Source organism: Cucurbita pepo, chromosome 1, assembly GCF_057944985.1.
Source record: "Cucurbita pepo subsp. pepo isolate OVF chromosome 1, ASM5794498v1, whole genome shotgun sequence".
NCBI classification, from domain to species: domain Eukaryota; kingdom Viridiplantae; phylum Streptophyta; class Magnoliopsida; order Cucurbitales; family Cucurbitaceae; genus Cucurbita; species Cucurbita pepo.
Window position 1 is genome coordinate 16,389,581 of NC_141798.1, and position 18,722 is coordinate 16,408,302.

General features: G+C 37.3%; 3 protein-coding genes and 1 pseudogene across 3 annotated transcripts; 3 read left to right on the top strand and 1 right to left on the bottom strand.

Annotated features, from left to right (window-relative positions):
* Positions 1-243: 243 nt before the first annotated feature.
* Positions 244-1,452, top strand: LOC111801642 (uncharacterized protein At4g26485 pseudogene; annotated as a pseudogene).
* Positions 1,453-2,205: 753 nt separating this feature from the next.
* On the bottom strand, positions 2,206-4,096 carry LOC111786165 (glutamate decarboxylase 4-like). The gene is made up of 3 exons (XM_023666503.2): positions 3,068-4,096; positions 2,932-2,984; positions 2,206-2,838 (listed from the first exon to the last, which is right to left on the bottom strand). Exons 1-3 carry the CDS (start codon positions 4,026-4,028, stop codon positions 2,344-2,346), a joined length of 1,509 nt encoding a protein of 502 aa, XP_023522271.2. The 5' UTR covers positions 4,029-4,096; the 3' UTR covers positions 2,206-2,343.
* Positions 4,097-8,253: 4,157 nt separating this feature from the next.
* Positions 8,254-10,214, top strand: LOC111786190 (glutamate decarboxylase 4-like). The gene is made up of 3 exons (XM_023666553.2): positions 8,254-9,319; positions 9,403-9,455; positions 9,549-10,214. Exons 1-3 carry the CDS (start codon positions 8,359-8,361, stop codon positions 10,041-10,043), a joined length of 1,509 nt encoding a protein of 502 aa, XP_023522321.2. The 5' UTR covers positions 8,254-8,358; the 3' UTR covers positions 10,044-10,214.
* A 3,288-nt stretch (positions 10,215-13,502) lies between these two features.
* On the top strand, positions 13,503-18,490 carry LOC111803472 (protein NRT1/ PTR FAMILY 8.3). Its single transcript, XM_023687890.2, has 5 exons — positions 13,503-13,664; positions 15,197-15,302; positions 15,499-15,716; positions 15,817-16,373; positions 17,499-18,490. The coding sequence occupies exons 1-5, from the start codon at positions 13,614-13,616 to the stop codon at positions 18,322-18,324; spliced, it is 1,758 nt and encodes a 585-aa protein (XP_023543658.1). The 5' UTR covers positions 13,503-13,613; the 3' UTR covers positions 18,325-18,490.
* The last annotated feature ends 232 nt before the right edge of the window (positions 18,491-18,722 follow it).

Sequence of the window (18,722 nt, forward strand, 5' to 3'; positions counted from 1 at the left end):
AATCTTCACACTCCCACATGAATCCAAGGCTTTTGAATTCATTGCTTTAATGCTCATGAAAAATCATGATGTTACTTTTCCAAGTTTGAGTAAAACGTTTGATCTTCCCCCACAAGTAATGCCTTTTGAAATCACAACTTCGGACTATATATACATTATGTTTGAGATCCACGATGAATACTCACATCAACCATGGCTGGGTTTGTTGACGGTATTACAGACCGTGGATCAGTAAGCGAGAAGACCATAATGCATTACAAAAGCTCCCATACCATACTTCTGGTTGGAGAAGGCGACTTCTCCTTCTCGGCATGCTTGGCCAAAGCCTTTGCCTCTGCTGCCAACATGGTTGCCACTTCCCTCGACTCGAACGGTAGTCATGTTGTAAATTGTCATAAGTTTTGATTTGATTTGGATATTTGGATTAGATTTAGTCATATCAGATTTAGTTATATATATAGGGATTTGGTATCTGAATTTGATATCGAGATTTGGGAAAGTTTAGAGTGTCATATTGTATTTCTTTAGTGACATGTCGGTGAGAGTTTTTGTAGTGTGATAGTGAGGTATTTACTCGTAACGCTTTGTTTTATTAGTGATTGGTTGCTATCAGTGGAGGTAGGGAAATTTCTTCTCTCTGAACCACGTAAATATCTTAGTGTCTCTTTGTGTAATTCCGTTCATGGTGTTGTGAGCACATTTGTTCTGCTTTTGGCAAACAACGAGTGATGTTCAATGCTGTCCATTTTGAATATAAGCTTATGGCTTTGTGCTATTGGAAATGTATTATTTATTTATAAACTATGATCATTTCCTAAATTAGCTAATGTGATACTTCCTTCCAATAATCTTCAATAGAGGTGTTGCTGCGTAAGTACAGTCGTGAGGCTGCCAACTTAGAAGCGTTGAGGCTGCTTGGTGGCACGGTGTTGCATGAAGTGGATGCGACAGCGATGAGCCAACACTGCAGCCTCTGCTACAAGGAATTTGATCGTATAGTATTCAACTTCCCGCATGCAGGGTTTTCTTTTCGAGAAACCGACGCTATTCAAATTAAGTAAACCTCTTCCTTTTTAACTTATATTTATTTAATTATGCAAATTGTTATAAATAGAGAATTTTCACCATCATTCAGATGATTCGGGTACGATTGATTGACGGGTGTTTGTGATTACTTGTTTTGATAGACTCCACCAACATCTTGTGAGAGGATTTCTTAGGGAAGCAAGGAAATTGATGAGTGATAAAGGTGAAATTCACATAACCCACAAGATCTCATATCCTTATTATGAATGGGAGATTGAGGAATTGGCCAAAAAGGAGGGGCTGCTTCTGAATGAGACGGCGAAGTTTAGTCTGTCGGATTATCCAAATTATGAGAATAAAAGAGGGGGAGGTGGCAACAGTGACCACACTTTCCCGTCGGTGCATGTGCTACATTCAAGTTCGTGAAGTACTAAGGTTAAGTTCATAAATTTGACAATATCATATGATTGTAGAAATTCGTGATTTCTAATAGAATGAAAATAACATGGACTAGGAGGACTGACTATCTTCCCCCTATTTACATCTAAACAAACACCCAAATTTTTCATAAGTTAAATATTAATACAAATTCATGCTTAATTATCAGCTAAATAACATCTAATTGATCTTAAACCCACAATTAGAAACAATAACATGTATAATTAATTATTCGATTTGATGATGTACTAATTATTTACGATTAAATTTTTTTGTACAATTTTGTTAAAATCATTTATTTGAGAATAATTATTAATATTAATATCTAAACAATTTAATGGTAAAAGATTTATAATTATATCTTATTTAATATATTTTACACTCACATATACATTATTTGATTTTTGAATTATAAGTGGGACAATATATATATACAATTTGAAGTTTTTAGAATTTTATTCAAATCATTTATTTTTAGATAATTATTAAGATTTATAAAAAAAAAAATTAAAATTTAAGTTAATAATAATTAATTATTTAAAATGAAATAATAAACATCATTCTATGAGTACCACATACATAAATTAATTAAACAAAATATTAAATTAACTTTTAACCGCTGATTTGTTGCTCCAATGTGCCACCAACCTGTTTTTTGTTTGTTTTTTTTTTTCTTTTTAAATCATCTTTCTTTATTTTAAATATTTATTCTCAAACTTAAATATGATTTGCTCAAAAGAATTTAAAATATATATATATTATTCTATTTCAAATCTTGTGACATAAATATAGTGAAATGAAGGTCAAACCTTTAAAAATTTAGAACAAAAATAATAATAATAATGAAAGAAACTTATATCCTTAGCAACTATGATCTTCTCATTTGGCAATTACGGTAACGGAAGGACCAGCTTGATTTGCTGCAAGCTTGATCTTCCTAGCCTTAGTTATATTCCTCCAATAACTTGCTATTTCCCTCTCTGTTTCCTTTGCCTTCTCTTTTTTGCCGTCTTCTAAGCTTGTCGATTTTCCACTGTTCTTCGGTGGCAGAGTATCAAGCTCGGCTAACACTTTGATGATATCAAGCACCAGCCGCTCTGCTAGCGTGCGCGAGAAGTCTTCTCTGATCACCACGCGAAGAACCGACACATGCTTCGCCCCCTCTGGCATTGGGTATGCCGGTACGATCCACCCGAACCGTCGCAGCATTTCCGACACCTCGAATTCGTCGTGCCGGCTTCTGTCTTTCAGAGAGAATGCCACCACTGGCACCCCCATGTCCTTCGACGCTATGCTGAACCTTCCTGTGTTTTCCAGCCCCTCCTTCAGCACCATTGCGTTGTCGTGACAATTCTGCATCACGTTCTGGTACCCCTGTTGTTCATTATATTATATACCCATTATCATTATCACCCAAATTCATTAACAAATCCAATGTTTTGACACGGAATCGAACCCATCTCTTACCTCGAAACCCAAGCGGATTAGTTGGTAATACTGAGCGATGATTTGGCTAGACCCTGAAAGCGGATTGATGGGGAAATTATTAGACAGTTCATGGGGCGGAATTGGAATTTGATTAGAGAAATTGGGATGATCTTACCTTTGGAGAAGTTGAGAGTGAAGGTGGGCTGATCCGCTCCGAGGTAATTTATGTGGAAAATCAGCTCTTCAGGCAAATCCTCTTTGGTTCTCCAAATGACCCATCCAATTCCGGCGTAGACAAGCCCATATTTGTGCCCACTCACATTGATGCTCTTCACCAACGGAAGCCGGAAGTCCCATTCGAGGTCTGGATACAAAAACGGCGCTATGAATCCACCGCTGGCAGCATCCACATGAATGGGAGTATCCCATCCTGTTTTCTTGTTCTTCTCCACCAACAAATCATTCAACAGCTTCACATCTTCGAATTCCCCATTGTAAGTCGACCCCAAAATGGCAGCGACGCAGATGGTGTTCTCATCCACCATCTCCACCGCCTTCACAGGGTCCATCACGTAATACCCTTCTCTCACCTTCACTTCCTTCAGCTCCACTTCAAAGTACCTCGCGAATTTCTCCCAACAAACCTGAACATTCGCCCCTGTCACGATATTCGGCTTATCATAAGGCTTCCCCTCTGCTTTCCGCTTGTTCTGCCACTTCCTCTTGAAGGCCAATCCCGCCAACATGATGGCCTCCGAGGATCCCACCGTGCCAACTCCAACCGCCGTGTCGGAGTCTCCCAAGGGAGCGTTGAAGAGATGGGCAATCATATTGACACATCGGTTCTGAAGCTCGGTGGTGACAGGGTACTCGTCCATATCGACGTAGTTCTTGTTGACAGAGTCCATAATCAGCTTATTGCACTCGGGCTCCATCCAGGTGGTGACGAAGGAAGCCAAATTGAGCCTGGGGTTGCCATCGAGCATGAGCTCGTCGTTGATGATCTGAAAAGCAGCCTCCTTGGGCATGGAGTTTTGGGGCATGGTGAATCTTGGAGCAGAGTCCCGCACATAGCGAGAGGCAAAGGTGGAATGGACAGAGACGTCCGATTCAGAGAAAGTCTTGGGAAGCACCATTTTTGGGTATTGTATGAATTTGAAAGAGAAAGATGAAAATTGTATGGAAATTGGTGGAGAAAGATGAATAGAGAGGGGCGGGTTTTATAGTACAAAAAGTGGAGAATCAAGCAGGGGAGGCAGGAACAAGCAGAGCAATGGTGATTGGTCAAAGAGCGTAGCGGTTTAACCATGCATTTTAAAATTCGAAATTTGGAGCTTATTGTTTTTGGATTATGCTTGATTTGAAGATGACAGTTCTTTCCCGGTGGAGGTTTTATTTGACGCTTCTTTTACATGTTTTTTTTTTTTTTTTCCAAATATTTTCTTAGTCAATGTTCGTACTTTTCAACTCTTGAATTTTTAATTCTTACAAAAAAAAAAAAAAAAAAAAAAAAACATGTCTTACTTGAATAATTCCTCTCCTTATGAATTTAACACAAAGTGTTAGATGGTTTCTTGCGTACGAATCAAAAGCGTTCTTCTTCTAATTCATTTATTATGATAATTAATGTTGTTCCGTTAAAGTATCTTTTGATATGATCGAGTTTCATTATTGAAGCCGTACAATATGTTCGTACAAATCCTCTTTTGGCTCTTGCTTTTTTGTCGACAAGTTCTGCGGTTTGTATTGGTCTCTTTCTCCTAAGAACTGGGTGATAAAAGTTGATATCAATTTTTTTAAGAAACCGATCAAAATATCTTTTCAATTTTGTGGACCAATGTAGGATTCCTTCTATCAAAGTGAAGAAGAGTTTCATCTAATTTTTCAATTCCTCGTGTCTTCTGGATGTTATCTTGGATGATCCTATCTCTTTCCGTATCTCCAACCACTAGGCTTTCTAAGATGGACTATCGATCGTAGTCTAATCGATCACAACCAACAAGTGCTAGCCACCCTTAGCCAATAGGTATTGGGTGGCTTCGGTTTGATTTTTAATGCTTCGTCTTCTATTATAATCGTTCTTGATGTTGTAATTTTTATTTTCTACCGTTTTCTCACCTTTGAACTCAATGGGCATGTTTTGTAGAAGATTGTTAGAACTGAGTCCCACATTGGCTAATTTAGGGAATGATCATGAGTTTATAAGTAAATGAATACATGTTCATTAGCATGAAGCCTCTGAGAAACCCAAAACAAAGTTACGAGAGCTCGTGAGGGAGATTTTTTTTTAAATTTGATTTTAAAGGACATGTAGGTAGGCTGCATGCCCCTCTGTGAGGTCGACATGGCTTAATTCCTTTTGTATTTTGGTTCGATTTAAAAAAAAAAATTAAAAAAATATAAATTCAAAACCATCCACGTTTCAAAATATACTTAAACTTTCAAGGATAACATTAAAAAGTTTAGAGATAAATTTACGAGGTGTCCATAAATCATTTTCATTCATATATATATATAGACTGTAATAATTTTTTTAACTTTTTTATATAATAGTAAAGAGTATTTTTTAAATATAGTAATAACCAGATATTTTTGAACCTTTTTAGAATATTTTTTTGTTAAAAATGTTTTTGAAACACTATTATATTTAAAGAATATTATTTTAAAAATAAAATTAGCATTATTGAAACTTAAAAGTTTGGTGGTATTTCTATATTTAGAGAAAATACAAAGTTTAACTAAATTTGCCCATAGGTTTGGCATTCCAAACTTCCAATCATCTAAAAAAAATTAAAAATTCTAAGTTTATGATAATTCTGGTATTCATAATTATTAATTCATTTCAAACATTAATTATTCACACGTCTTTACGTTTATTAATTATATTAATTCACCTCTAAAACTTTGTCTAATCGTATAAATAACATGCCAACTTGTTAATTTGAAAACCCATTTCTCCACCAAAAAATTAAGAAAGAATTAAGATTTTATTTTTTACATCAAATATTTAAAAGTAGTAACCAAGTTATAATTAACCAAAAAATAAATAAAATATGTAAATAATTATCATATTAAATAAAAATATATATGGATTACTATTATTAAGTTAATAAATTATTATTAAGATTATTAAAAATTGTTTTTTTTTTTTTCAATAAGAAGAGATTCAACAAATTAAAATAATTTATTTTTTGAAAGAAAAAAAAAACCCATAAATTTAGTCTAACCCAATTACGAAAACTAATAAAATAATGGTTTGAAATCGGGTGCTTCCTTTAAAAAAAAATCAGAGAAAAATGGGGAAAAAAAGAAAATCAACTATTTTGAATGCTAAATAAATTAGCAAATTTATTGAGTTGAAGAGAAAAGTCAAAAGGATATGAAAGTCAACATAAAGATACGGGCAGCCGGGCAGGGCATCAAGGAATCTCAATTCTCCACGTCCCAGTAAATCAAAGTTGGACGCGGCGAATCTAATTCGCTTAATTATTTTAAATATGAATAGTATAAGTCAACGAAAGATACGGGCAGCCGGGCAGGGACCTCAATTATCCGCGTTTTTGACCAACCCAGCCAATTAAATTTGGACACGATGAATCTAATTCGCTTTAATTATTTTAAATATAAACGTCAATAGATTAAATTGTGAATTTAGTTCGAAAATTAGAATTAATTTAATAAAATTAGTTTATGATATCTTTACTTAAGAACTAAGATAAACTAAAATAAAACATTCATTATAAAGGTATGAAACAATCTAGATGAGCTAACTGAAAATTGTCTATGCTCTATGGAAATTCTATAAGTTGGGCACGTGGTATAAGAACTCAAAACATGATTTACGGATGATTAAGAACAGACAAGCGAGATACTAAATAAACATTTACTCATTTGTAATGTTCTATCTTTTCAGATGGCATTTGAGCGTACACGATATGTAACGAGTACATACCCAAAAAATTAATTAGAGTGAAAGATATTTTACGAACTTTCTAAATGATTCTTGTAAATCGCTACTTCAATATGAAAGCATAATAACAAAGATTTAAAAAGATTATTTCATCTCTCTAGAATATTTAAAATATTCCTGATAAACGAGATTGTTCTCGAATACTTCGTGTGAAAGCATGAATGACTAGAAATGCTATTCATACCAACCCTAGAGTGTAGGTGATGGAAATTGAATGGAAATTGGCATAAATATCAAAGATTTTTTTTTTCTTTTCTTTTGAGATTTTAATAACAACTTACTTGGAAATGGAAACCAGCATATTTAGAAATTATTCTTTCATTTTAGAAGCTTGTATTATGTTCATATAATATATATTAATAATATTACTTAATTTGGATCCTATTTAGAATAAATTAAAAAATATATATTTGTGAATTTGCACTTTGTTTAAAAAATACTCGTGAATTTTAAATTTTTTTAAATATACCTACCATTAATTTTAGATGTAAACCGCTAGTATTTTATTTTAAAAATATATTATCGAAAAAGGTTGGTAAAATATAAATATATAAATATAAATGTGGAAAATGGGAATTGTTAGGGTCAATAAAACCGCCACCAGAAAAAGTTGTGTCCTTCCAAATCAGACAATCAAAACAACATGCTTGCCAAACCGGAATTCTTCAAATTGTACGGTCAACAATGACTGGTTTGACGGATTTGCTGTGGTGCCCTCAAAGAAAACCATATTTCTATAACCCACCCCAGATTCTTCGGGTTTGTGGGCCCCACTCGCTATTGCCAAATCCAATGGTCAAGCTGGGTGATTTCTTGAACTTCAAGTCAGGGTGTTGAATTGATTCTAGATCTCTCTCTCTTTTTTTTTTTTCTTTTTTTTTTTAATTATTATTAATATTGATTCTAGAAATTAAATTGAAATTATAATTTAAACCCTATGACGTATATATATAGTATTTATGATGATATTAAAATTTTAAATTAAAAAATTAAATAAATACATGTATATATAATTGTATCAGTCGAATCTATTAATTTTTTTTATTTATTTAAACTCAATTCACAATATAATCTACATTTTGAACACTTCCAAGTCCCATTAAATTTAATTTATAATTCAATTTCTAATTTATTTTGTGAAGTAATCACATAATTAAAATGATTAAAGTGTTTCTTCGGGTATTTTTGGTATTTAACCAATACTTGAAAGTGCTTGGAAATTGAATAAGTTGGGTATTTTAAAAAATAAAAATAAATAAATAAAGGAGAATAATTTGGTAAAAGGACATAAATGGTATTTCAACCAACAAAATTTGACCCGGTCAGTTATTTAATAATTTAATTGTGACCTTTCTGCTGTGTTTCCAAAGGCAAGGAACCAGAGGTCGAGTCTCCACACTTTTTGTACTATAAAACCCACCCTCTCTTTTCATCTTTCTCCATCCATTTCTATACAATTTTCATCTTTCTCTTTCAAATTCATACAATACCCAACAATGGTGCTCTCCAAAACTTTCTCAGAGTCGGATGTCTCTGTTCATTCCACCTTTGCCTCTCGCTATGTGCGGGACTCTGCTCCAAGGTTCACCATGCCGGAAAACTCCATGCCCAAGGAGGCTGCTTTTCAGATCATCAACGACGAGCTCATGCTCGATGGCAACCCCAGGCTCAATTTGGCTTCCTTCGTCACCACTTGGATGGAGCCCGAGTGCGATAAGCTGATTATGGACTCTGTCAACAAGAACTACGTCGATATGGACGAGTACCCTGTCACCACCGAGCTTCAGAATCGATGTGTCAATATGATTGCCCATCTCTTTAACGCTCCCTTGGGAGACTCCGACACGGCGGTTGGAGTTGGCACGGTGGGATCCTCGGAGGCCATCATGTTGGCGGGATTGGCCTTCAAGAGGAAGTGGCAGAACAAGCGGAAAGCAGAGGGGAAGCCTTATGATAAGCCGAATATCGTGACAGGGGCGAATGTTCAGGTTTGTTGGGAGAAATTCGCGAGGTACTTTGAAGTGGAGCTGAAGGAAGTGAAGGTGAGAGAAGGGTATTACGTGATGGACCCTGTGAAGGCGGTGGAGATGGTGGATGAGAACACCATCTGCGTCGCTGCCATTTTGGGGTCGACTTACAATGGGGAATTCGAAGATGTGAAGCTGTTGAATGATTTGTTGGTGGAGAAGAACAAGAAAACAGGATGGGATACTCCCATTCATGTGGATGCTGCCAGCGGTGGATTCATAGCGCCGTTTTTGTATCCAGACCTCGAATGGGACTTCCGGCTTCCGTTGGTGAAGAGCATCAATGTGAGTGGGCACAAATATGGGCTTGTCTACGCCGGAATTGGATGGGTCATTTGGAGAACCAAAGAGGATTTGCCTGAAGAGCTGATTTTCCACATAAATTACCTCGGAGCGGATCAGCCCACCTTCACTCTCAACTTCTCCAAAGGTAAGATCATCCCAATTTCTCTAATCAAATTCCAATTCCGCCCCATGAACTGTCTAATAATTTCCCCATCAATCCGCTTTCAGGGTCTAGCCAAATCATCGCTCAGTATTACCAACTAATCCGCTTGGGTTTCGAGGTAAGAGATGGGTTCGATTCCGTGTCAAAACATTGGATTTGTTAATGAATTTGGGTGATAATGATAATGGGTATATAATATAATGAACAACAGGGGTACCAGAACGTGATGCAGAATTGTCACGACAACGCAATGGTGCTGAAGGAGGGGCTGGAAAACACAGGAAGGTTCAGCATAGCGTCGAAGGACATGGGGGTGCCAGTGGTGGCATTCTCTCTGAAAGACAGAAGCCGGCACGACGAATTCGAGGTGTCGGAAATGCTGCGACGGTTCGGGTGGATCGTACCGGCATACCCAATGCCAGAGGGGGCGAAGCATGTGTCGGTTCTTCGCGTGGTGATCAGAGAAGACTTCTCGCGCACGCTAGCAGAGCGGCTGGTGCTTGATATCGTGAAAGTGTTGGCGGAGCTTGATACTCTGCCACCCAAGAACGGTGGAAAATCGAGAAGCTTGGAAGATGGGAACAAGGAGAAGGCAGAGGAAGCAGGGAGGGAGATAGCGAGTTATTGGAGGAATATAACCATGGCTAGGAAGATGAAGCTTGCTGAGACTCAAGCTGGTCCTTCAGTAACAGTCATTGCCAAATAAGAAAGAGGACACTCTGCAATTTTCGATGGGTTTAAATCCAATCAAAAGAAAATAACATTTTTTTCTTTCCATTTATGAAATTTTGAGATTGAAGTTTATATGAGTTGTATTGTAATTTCCTTTTTCCTCTTATGGTAATGTAATGAGTTCTTAAATGGAACAATTAAGTAACTTCATTTTAAAATTAAAACTCCATGCATATGTATTCCCAATCTTTAAAAAATTAGATTAAAATTATTAGGTTGGATCTAAAAAATCAAAAAAATTCCAAAACGAAAGGTTGGGAAGATGCTATTTGTGCTCTTGATCTATATTTGAGTACACTAGGATGTCGTTTATGAACACGATGACAAACGTGTTGAGACACTCTTTTGATATTCGGTTCATTAACTCTATGAATACTGTTGGGGGTGTTAGTGAGACTAAACGACATCACCACAAACTCATAGTAGTCGTACTTTGTTCTGAATGCGGTCTTCAGACACATATTCTTCTTTAATCTTAATCTCATGTAGCCTGACTGAAGATCTATCTTGGAGTATTGTTGTTTCTCTGATTTGGTCGAACAAATCTTCTATACGATGAAGTGGGTACTGGTTCTTTATTGTCCTCTTATTTAGTTCTTTGTAGTCACTACACACATGCATCGAGTCATCTTTCTTCTTAATAAATAATATCTGCGCACTCCAAGGAGATACTCTAGGGCGGATGAAGCATGTGTCTAGTAAGTCTTATAATTGCACCTTGAGTTCCTTTAACTCCACTAGTGCTATATGGGAAGGGTTTTTAGAAATAGGTCTAGTTCCTAGCTTAAGTTCAATGCCAAAATCTATAACTTGGGAATTGAGTATTCCCGGTAGATCTTCCGGGAAGACATCTGAGAAACTCACGATGGGTATCGTATCTAAGGTCTTTTCTTTTCCTTTTACATGTACTACAGTTGCTAATATGACCCAACCTCCTTGTTGGACCAACCTCTTAGTCTTCACCATCGAGACTACTTTCGAGGTAACTCCAACACATGTACCCTTGAACTCAAAACTGGATCTGGATGGTCTACGTGTAAGGTTCGTTCTCCTACGATTACTTGTCCATCTCTTACTCTATCCTTAGCAACTAAGTCTATCCCACTAGGGTACTAATGACTAATGCATGCAATAAGGGTTCTAGCTCAAACCCTGTTTGTCTAACAAACGAAACAGATATAAAGGAACGCGTAGAGCCTGAATCAAATAATGTTAAAGCATACGATCCCAGGACTAATAGTGTACCTGTCACCACTGTGTCAGATTTTCGGCGTCCCTACTGGTGGACGCGTATGCCCTTGCTTGAAAAGGAGTCCACATAGGTTTGTCAATTCCATCTGGTGGTCTCGGTGGATTAACTCGGTTCTCAATTCCCCTAGCTATACAGTTTAGAGCAATGTGGTCCTCCTAGTTGCATGGTAAACACGCTTTAGACCCATGCCAAATTTAGATTTTGAATCGTGATTCGAATCCTAAACTTGGGTCGTTACATTAGGTAAACAAATTAATTAATTAAACATGCAATTATTTCATAAGCTAAGATGACATAGAAAAAATTTATCCCGAGAACTCATTAAACACTTGAACTTCATCGTTTTTTCTAATCATTAAAATTAATAAAGAGCCTAAGTTTCTTAATTAGTATCGAACTTACCATCATGGAATCTGAAGATCATCTACGTCTATATCTCCAGGTGTCAAGCTATCTACCCATACTCTTAAAAAGGCAGGTTGTCTGACGAATGCGACGGAACCAATGACATTTGAAAGTGTTGTTGACTTAACATGCTAAGAGGTATGAGTTGACCGAATGTAGAGAAGACCAGACCATCCGTGCCTATCAATCATTTGTCATGAAGTAGTAGAGAAAGAATCATACTATTGTCATCCCATTCTTGAGTGAGCTGGAACTTGCTTCGTAGACAAGGCTTGTACCTTCCCATGCTTCGACCAATTGGTCCACCAAATCCCGACCCAGCAAGAATCAACTTATTCTCGACCTATAAAATTGAGATTAGTTTAATCGTTGTTACATTAATTGGTTGATTCTTAAATTTAGTAGATGAAGTTATAACCTCGATTTAGTAGCACCAATGAACTCGAGGATTTGTTGGTAAGCAATACCAAGGTGTAGTGTCATTTTAGCGTGCAAAGATGTTATATTTGCCACATTTCTTAAGTTTATACTCTTGGAGCAAAATCTAAGTATCAAATTGGATATGCATCATAATCTTCATTTTATATCTTAATTTTAAATGTTTTCTTCTCTACTAAGGTTGGAAAGATATACTTTTAGCAATAAAGATGTTTTCTCGTGAAAAACATATCCCGATTCAAGAAATAAATTATAACGACCCATATATTCAGGATTCAAAATTCGGATTCAGCACCTCCGACATTCTCCTGTATCCCGTGCGACGTGGTCACGTTACTTACTCCTCGATTCTAAGAGTGAAGACTTTCTCCACAGACCAACACGAGTCTTTCTAACATGTTTTGTTCTCGCTCACATGCATCCTTGGAAGTTTTCGGGAGGTCACCCACCAAAAATGCTTTAAGCAAAACACGCGTAACTATGAAATTTTTATAATTGAGCCACCAAGACGGAAAGTGCACCTTATTAGTATAGGTAGCAACTTTCATTTTCTTTTAATGCTTTCTTAGTCATACTATCCTCCGCTTTCATTCGTATGTGGTTTCAGTTCATTCATGTCACAACATAGAATATCATTTTTGCAATTGAAAATATAAGCAAACAAACAGTTAAATTCATTAATTTGAACTCTGAACTTGAAATTAATATCATAACGGGTTAATATTTAGTTTGAAAATTGTTTTAATTTTAGTTTAATGGGTTAGAATTTAGTGCAATTTATTGCTAGTTTGAATTACTAAAGATATTCGATTAATATTTGGAAAATATATTACTTATGAAATATGATATTCGTAATCAATTAATATTTTTATTTGATTAATACTATATTTTAATTTAATTTTTAAGATTTAGTTAGTTTATATGAACGTCCCAATTCTATTTTTCATTCTTAACTTATTGAGTAATAATATTTTCATCTATCACAATTCTATTCTTCATTCTTAACTTATATTTTTCTATCTATTCACACTTTTTTCCGATAGATATTGTCGTAGTGTTCTTGAAAATTAAACGAATAAACACTCGTTTTCTGTTTTATGGGTGTTTTTTAAAAACTTTATAAAAATTAAAATATTATAAGAATTCTAATTGCCCATTTGTCGAGGAGGCACTCTAGATATGTGAGCCATATCGTTTAGGGGTGCGGTCACAATCACCAAATTTTTTTATTTCGTTTCCCAGCTACAAAAATCTAAAAATTACTATTAAAACTTTTGAAATTCTGTTCATATTTTTAAAAAAATAAATTATAGCTTTGAAAAAAAGAATCCCAATTCTGATATGATCCATTGGGCATCGCCCATGTGCTGATATTTATACGAGAGTCACGTTGCTTCTCCAAGTTATCCACCTTTTTATTGGAAACCTTCTGATCGGAGAAATAGAGAAATGGGTTCTCATGAGGACGACCGAGCAATCTTGGAAGAGGGTCTTTTGCAGGTTTAATCTCTCCCTCTCTCTCTCCTTCTTTCTGTTTGGATCTTCCGAGTTTTCTGAATTTAGCTGTTTCTGGTTGTGGAATGGTCAAAGGGTGTAAATCACTTGAATCTCGTACTCATAAATACTCTGCATCCGTGATTTCATATACTTTTTTCCTGTTTTCGTTTGAATTTGTAGAGGAATATCTTCATGCTATATGGAAAAGAACATGGATGACGTTTTTGCGAATTAATTGTTTGTGTAATTAACCCATTTTAGGATTTCATGACCGATGTTTACGAGGAAAAAGATTAATAATCAACTGTGAATGATTCGTTATGTACATCCAAGTCTTGATAATATTGAAGCGTTTCATGACCATTTTGAAGGCTTTTCTAATTTAGCTTGATTATGGGAGGATTGTTCTTTCCCTAAAAGTGATATACAGTTGATAATCTGGGTGGTTGCTCAATGGTTTGATCCATTTGAACACATTAGATGCGAATTGTGCAAGTGTACGTATATCCTTTACTTGAGTTAATTGTAACTTGAGTCTCTAACTGACAGTTTTTTGAGTTTTATCTTGTGTCTGTACCTTTGAAGCAGGCTGGATGTTGTGTGTTTAAACGTGATGTTCTTGGTTAAGTAGGAGGATTTTCCCCTAGGTATGTGGTGGATTGGCCATTGATAGGTTAAAAGGTTAAATGGATTGGGATAAGAAGATATTGATGTTCAGATTTTGGGATAAGGAATGTGAAACTCGATAAGATACAACACATGTCAACTTCCTTAGTTGTTGGCACAATCATCGACTATTTTTTCTGTGCGATTCCACCTCGGTTGGAGAGGAGAATGAACATTCTTTATAAGGACATGGAAACCTTTCCGTTTTAAAAACCTTGAGGGGAAGCTTGAAAGGGAAAACTAAAAAAGAGGACAATATCTGTTAGAGGTGGGCTTGAGCTTACAAATGGTATTAGAGGCAGAACCGGGAGGTGAGGAGGCTGAGCCCCAAAGGGGGGTGGACACCAGGCGGTGTGGTGTGCCATCGAGGAGGCTAGGCCCCAAAGGGGAGCGGATTGGAGGTCCCACGTCGAATGGAGAGGGGAACGAGTGCCAGTAAGGACGCCGGGCACCGAAGGGGGTGGATTGTGAGATCCCACATCGAAGCATTCTTTATAAGGGTGTGAAACCTCTCCCTAGCAAACATATTTTAAAAATCTTGAGGGGAAATCCGAAAGGGAAGGTCCAAAGAGGACAATATATGCTAGCAGTGGGCTATTACATTTGGATTACTAATTCCAGAACTGATGAAACGAATATGCTAACCAGTTTGTAGTCCACCACATGATTGGCGTATATAATACATAGACATCATAGTTTCATATGTATTATAAAAGTATTTTAGTTACATTTTTCTCTTAACATGTCATATTGCATACGTCATGTTAATATTTTTCGTACTCAAGAAACGTTTGAGGGTACTCATGTTATCCATCCAACACTCCGAGGTTAACTCCGACAAATGCTTAAAGTTTTGTTCCCTTCTGTAGAATGAAAGCAATGGACTCTATACAGGCGATGGCTCAGTTGACTTCCATGGGAATCCTGTTCTCAAACAAAATACTGGAAACTGGAAAGCATGCCCATTCATTCTAGGTGATCCTTTTTCTCTCTGTGCTTTGGTAAAATTACATTAATTTTAGTACCTTAACTTAGACTTGACAATTCAAATCTATGAAATCTACCATGATTCTTCCTCGAAAGGTATTTTTGTGTTCTTCCCATTTGGAGTTCTTTTTTCTTCCTTTTCTATTCTTTACTTGACATTTCGAGCCACTTATTTGTAATACAGGGAACGAAGGCTGTGAACGATTGGCCTACTATGGGATTTCGACGAACCTTGTCACTTATCTTACTAATAAATTACATCAAGGAAATGTTGCAGCTGCTAGAAATGTCACTACTTGGCAAGGAACTTGTTATCTTACACCCCTCATTGGAGCTATCTTGGCCGATGCTTACTGGGGAAGATATTGGACAATTGCTGCCTTTTCAACAATTTACTTCATTGTATGTTTCATCTGATGTAGATTAGAATACTCGACTTGTGTGTCAGCGTCAATATTTTCTTTTTTAGCGTGCAACTAAAGATGCAGGTTTTTCTTTACAGGGAATGTGTACGTTAACTCTCTCAGCATCGGTTCCTGCTCTAAAGCCTGCTGAATGCGTCGGGTTCATGTGCCCCCCGGCTTCTGCTGCTCAGTATATTGTATTTTTCCTTGGACTCTATCTGATTGCGCTTGGGACAGGTGGAATCAAGCCATGTGTTTCATCCTTTGGAGCTGATCAGTTTGATGATTCTGATCCTGCTGAAAGGGTTAAAAAGGGCTCGTTTTTCAACTGGTTTTACTTTTCTATCAATATTGGTGCTCTTATATCAAGTAGTTTGCTAGTTTGGATACAAGACAATGCTGGGTGGGGTCTAGGATTTGGCATCCCTGCATTGTTTATGGGACTTGCTATAATAAGTTTCTTTTCTGGCACAAAGCTCTACAGATTTCAGAAGCCGGGGGGAAGCCCAATTACGAGAATGTGCCAGGTTTTGGTTGCGTCCTTTCGTAAACGAAATCTAAAGGTTCCTGGTGACAGTAATCTTCTGTATGAGGTGCAAGATAAAAGTTCTGCCATTGAAGGAAGTCGTAAGCTCGAACATAGTAATGAACTGAGGTAACTTTCTTCACTACCTGAGATATAATCTCATAGCTGCTTTCCGAAATATCTAGAATTCACGTCGAGATTCGATTTCTAATGATTGACGAACTGTCTTCCTTTCAACATTTATGCATATGTATAGTCGACCCGATCTTCCTTGTCCCGTTTCCCAAGCAACTTCTGATATCGTGTTATTGGGATCTCTCAAATGATGATTGCTATAACAGTAATTAGCCTTAGCTTCTTATATTGTAGTATTTCCTGCTGAGACATATACATTTGACAGTGTTCTGATAGCTTTTCTATGCATATCTCGACCTGTTCTAATCGGTTGATGTCTGGTTGGACAATTAGCAACTTTACTATTGCACGTTGACCTCAGAAATTATGTTCATTTGTGAGATCCTACATTGGTTGGAGAGGGGAACGAAACGTTCCTTATAAGAGTGTGAAAACCTCTCCCTATGAGACACGTTTTAAAACAGTGAGGCTGACGGTGATACATAACGGGCCAAAGCGAACGATATCTCTGCCAGCAGTGGGCTTGGGTTATTACAAATGGTATTAGAGCCAGACACCAGGCAGTGTGCTAGCGAGGATGCTGGGCCTTCAAGGGAGTGGATTGTGAGATCCCACATCGATTGGAGAAGGGAACGTAGCATTCCTTATAATGGTGTGAAAACTTCTCCCTAGTAGACGTGTTTTAAAACCGTGAGGCTGACAGTGATATGTAACGGGTTAAAGCGGATAATATCTGCTAGTGGTGGGCTTGGGATGTTACAAATGGTATTAGAGCCAGACATCGGGTGGTGCGCTGGCTCCCAAGAGGGGTGGATTGTGAGATCCCATATCGGTTGTAGAAGGGAACGAAGCATTACTTATTAGGGTTTGGAAACCTCTCCCTAGTAGACGCGTTTTAAAACCATAAGATTGACTGTGATACGTGATAGGCTAAAGCAGCCAATATCTGCTAGCGGTGGACTTGCATTATTACATCATTACTTTATGTATAGACATTCTTTGTAAGAAACAACATCATTTTGTCTAGACACGTGCTCAGACAACTTGGTTATGATTGAATTACAAGAAAACGACTTAGTGGCTATACATGTATAAAAACTGAACTGTTATTTCCTGCAGATGCCTTGACAAAGCGGCTGTCATCTCCGATGCTGAGTTGAAAAGTGGCGACTTCTCGGATCCATGGAGGCTTTGCACGGTAACACAGATCGAGGAGTTCAAGATTCTTATCCGCATGTTCCCCATATGGGCAACTGGAATTGTCTTTGCAGCCGTATACGCCCAAATGTCGACATTATTCGTGGAGCAAGGGACAATGCTGGACAAGACCATTGGTTCTTTCCAAATTCCTCCAGCCTCTCTCTCGACCTTCGATGTCGTAAGCGTCATTTTCTGGGTTCCTGTGTACGATAGATTCATAGTCCCAATCGCAAGGAAACTCACAGGAAAAGAGCGAGGATTCACCGAAATACAGCGGATGGGCATCGGCCTGTGCATATCAGTTTTTTGTATGTCAGCTGCAGCCGTGGTAGAGATCAAAAGACTGAGTCTTGCAAGAGAACTCGATTTGGTGCATAAACCAGAGGCTGTACCACTGAGCATTCTGTGGCAAATACCACAATATTTCTTGCTTGGTGCAGCAGAAGTGTTCACATTCATCGGGCAGCTCGAGTTTTTCTACGATCAATCGCCCGATGCGATGAGGAGTCTGTGCAGCGCGTTGTCTCTGTTAACCAACGCGTTGGGGAACTACCTCAGCTCATTCATTCTAACCATTGTAACTTACTTGACAACAAGAAATGGGCAGGCTGGGTGGATACCTGATAACTTGAACGAGGGGCATTTGGATTTCTTCTTCTGGATGTTGGCTGGAATGAGCTTCTTGAATTTGCTGGTTTACATTGTCTGCGCCAAACGCTACCGCCCAAAGAAGGCTTCTTCTTAACCATATCGCTCTCTGTATGTATATATATATATATAGATTATAAGCAGCCCCCATGTCTTCTTTTCTGTCCTAAATTCATTGTTTTTACTTCAATTCGATGTTAAGTTCGGATCATCAACCGTCTTTGGTGGTTTGTTAATTTACAAGTGGTTTTAGTTTGTTCTTATTGTTTTAAGCTCTGTGTTTGTGAATTTTTCTTGAACGATGTTTTTACTGAGATTGATAGCGCTATGTAATAGCTCGGATAATATCTTCTACTGGTAGACTTTGATTGTTTACAAATGGTGTTAGAGCTAGATATCGGGTGGTGTGTTGGCGAGGACGATGGGTCTCGAAGGGGGTGGATTGTGAGATCTGCTACGCCTCCGACCACTCGGCCATCTCTCCTACAAAATGAT

Coding starts and splice junctions, on each gene's coding strand:
- LOC111786190 (XM_023666553.2), top strand. CDS start 8,359: ATGGTGCTCTCCAAAACTTTCTCAGAGTCGGATGTCTCTGTTCATTCC. Junction 9,320..9,402: donor CACTCTCAACTTCTCCAAAG/GTAAGATCATCC, acceptor ATCCGCTTTCAG/GGTCTAGCCAAATCATCGCT. Junction 9,456..9,548: donor TAATCCGCTTGGGTTTCGAG/GTAAGAGATGGG, acceptor AATGAACAACAG/GGGTACCAGAACGTGATGCA.
- LOC111803472 (XM_023687890.2), top strand. CDS start 13,614: ATGGGTTCTCATGAGGACGACCGAGCAATCTTGGAAGAGGGTCTTTTG. Junction 13,665..15,196: donor TGGAAGAGGGTCTTTTGCAG/GTTTAATCTCTC, acceptor TCCCTTCTGTAG/AATGAAAGCAATGGACTCTA. Junction 15,303..15,498: donor AGCATGCCCATTCATTCTAG/GTGATCCTTTTT, acceptor TTTGTAATACAG/GGAACGAAGGCTGTGAACGA.
- LOC111786165 (XM_023666503.2), bottom strand. CDS start 4,028: ATGGTGCTTCCCAAGACTTTCTCTGAATCGGACGTCTCTGTCCATTCC. Junction 2,985..3,067: donor CACTCTCAACTTCTCCAAAG/GTAAGATCATCC, acceptor ATCCGCTTTCAG/GGTCTAGCCAAATCATCGCT. Junction 2,839..2,931: donor TAATCCGCTTGGGTTTCGAG/GTAAGAGATGGG, acceptor AATGAACAACAG/GGGTACCAGAACGTGATGCA.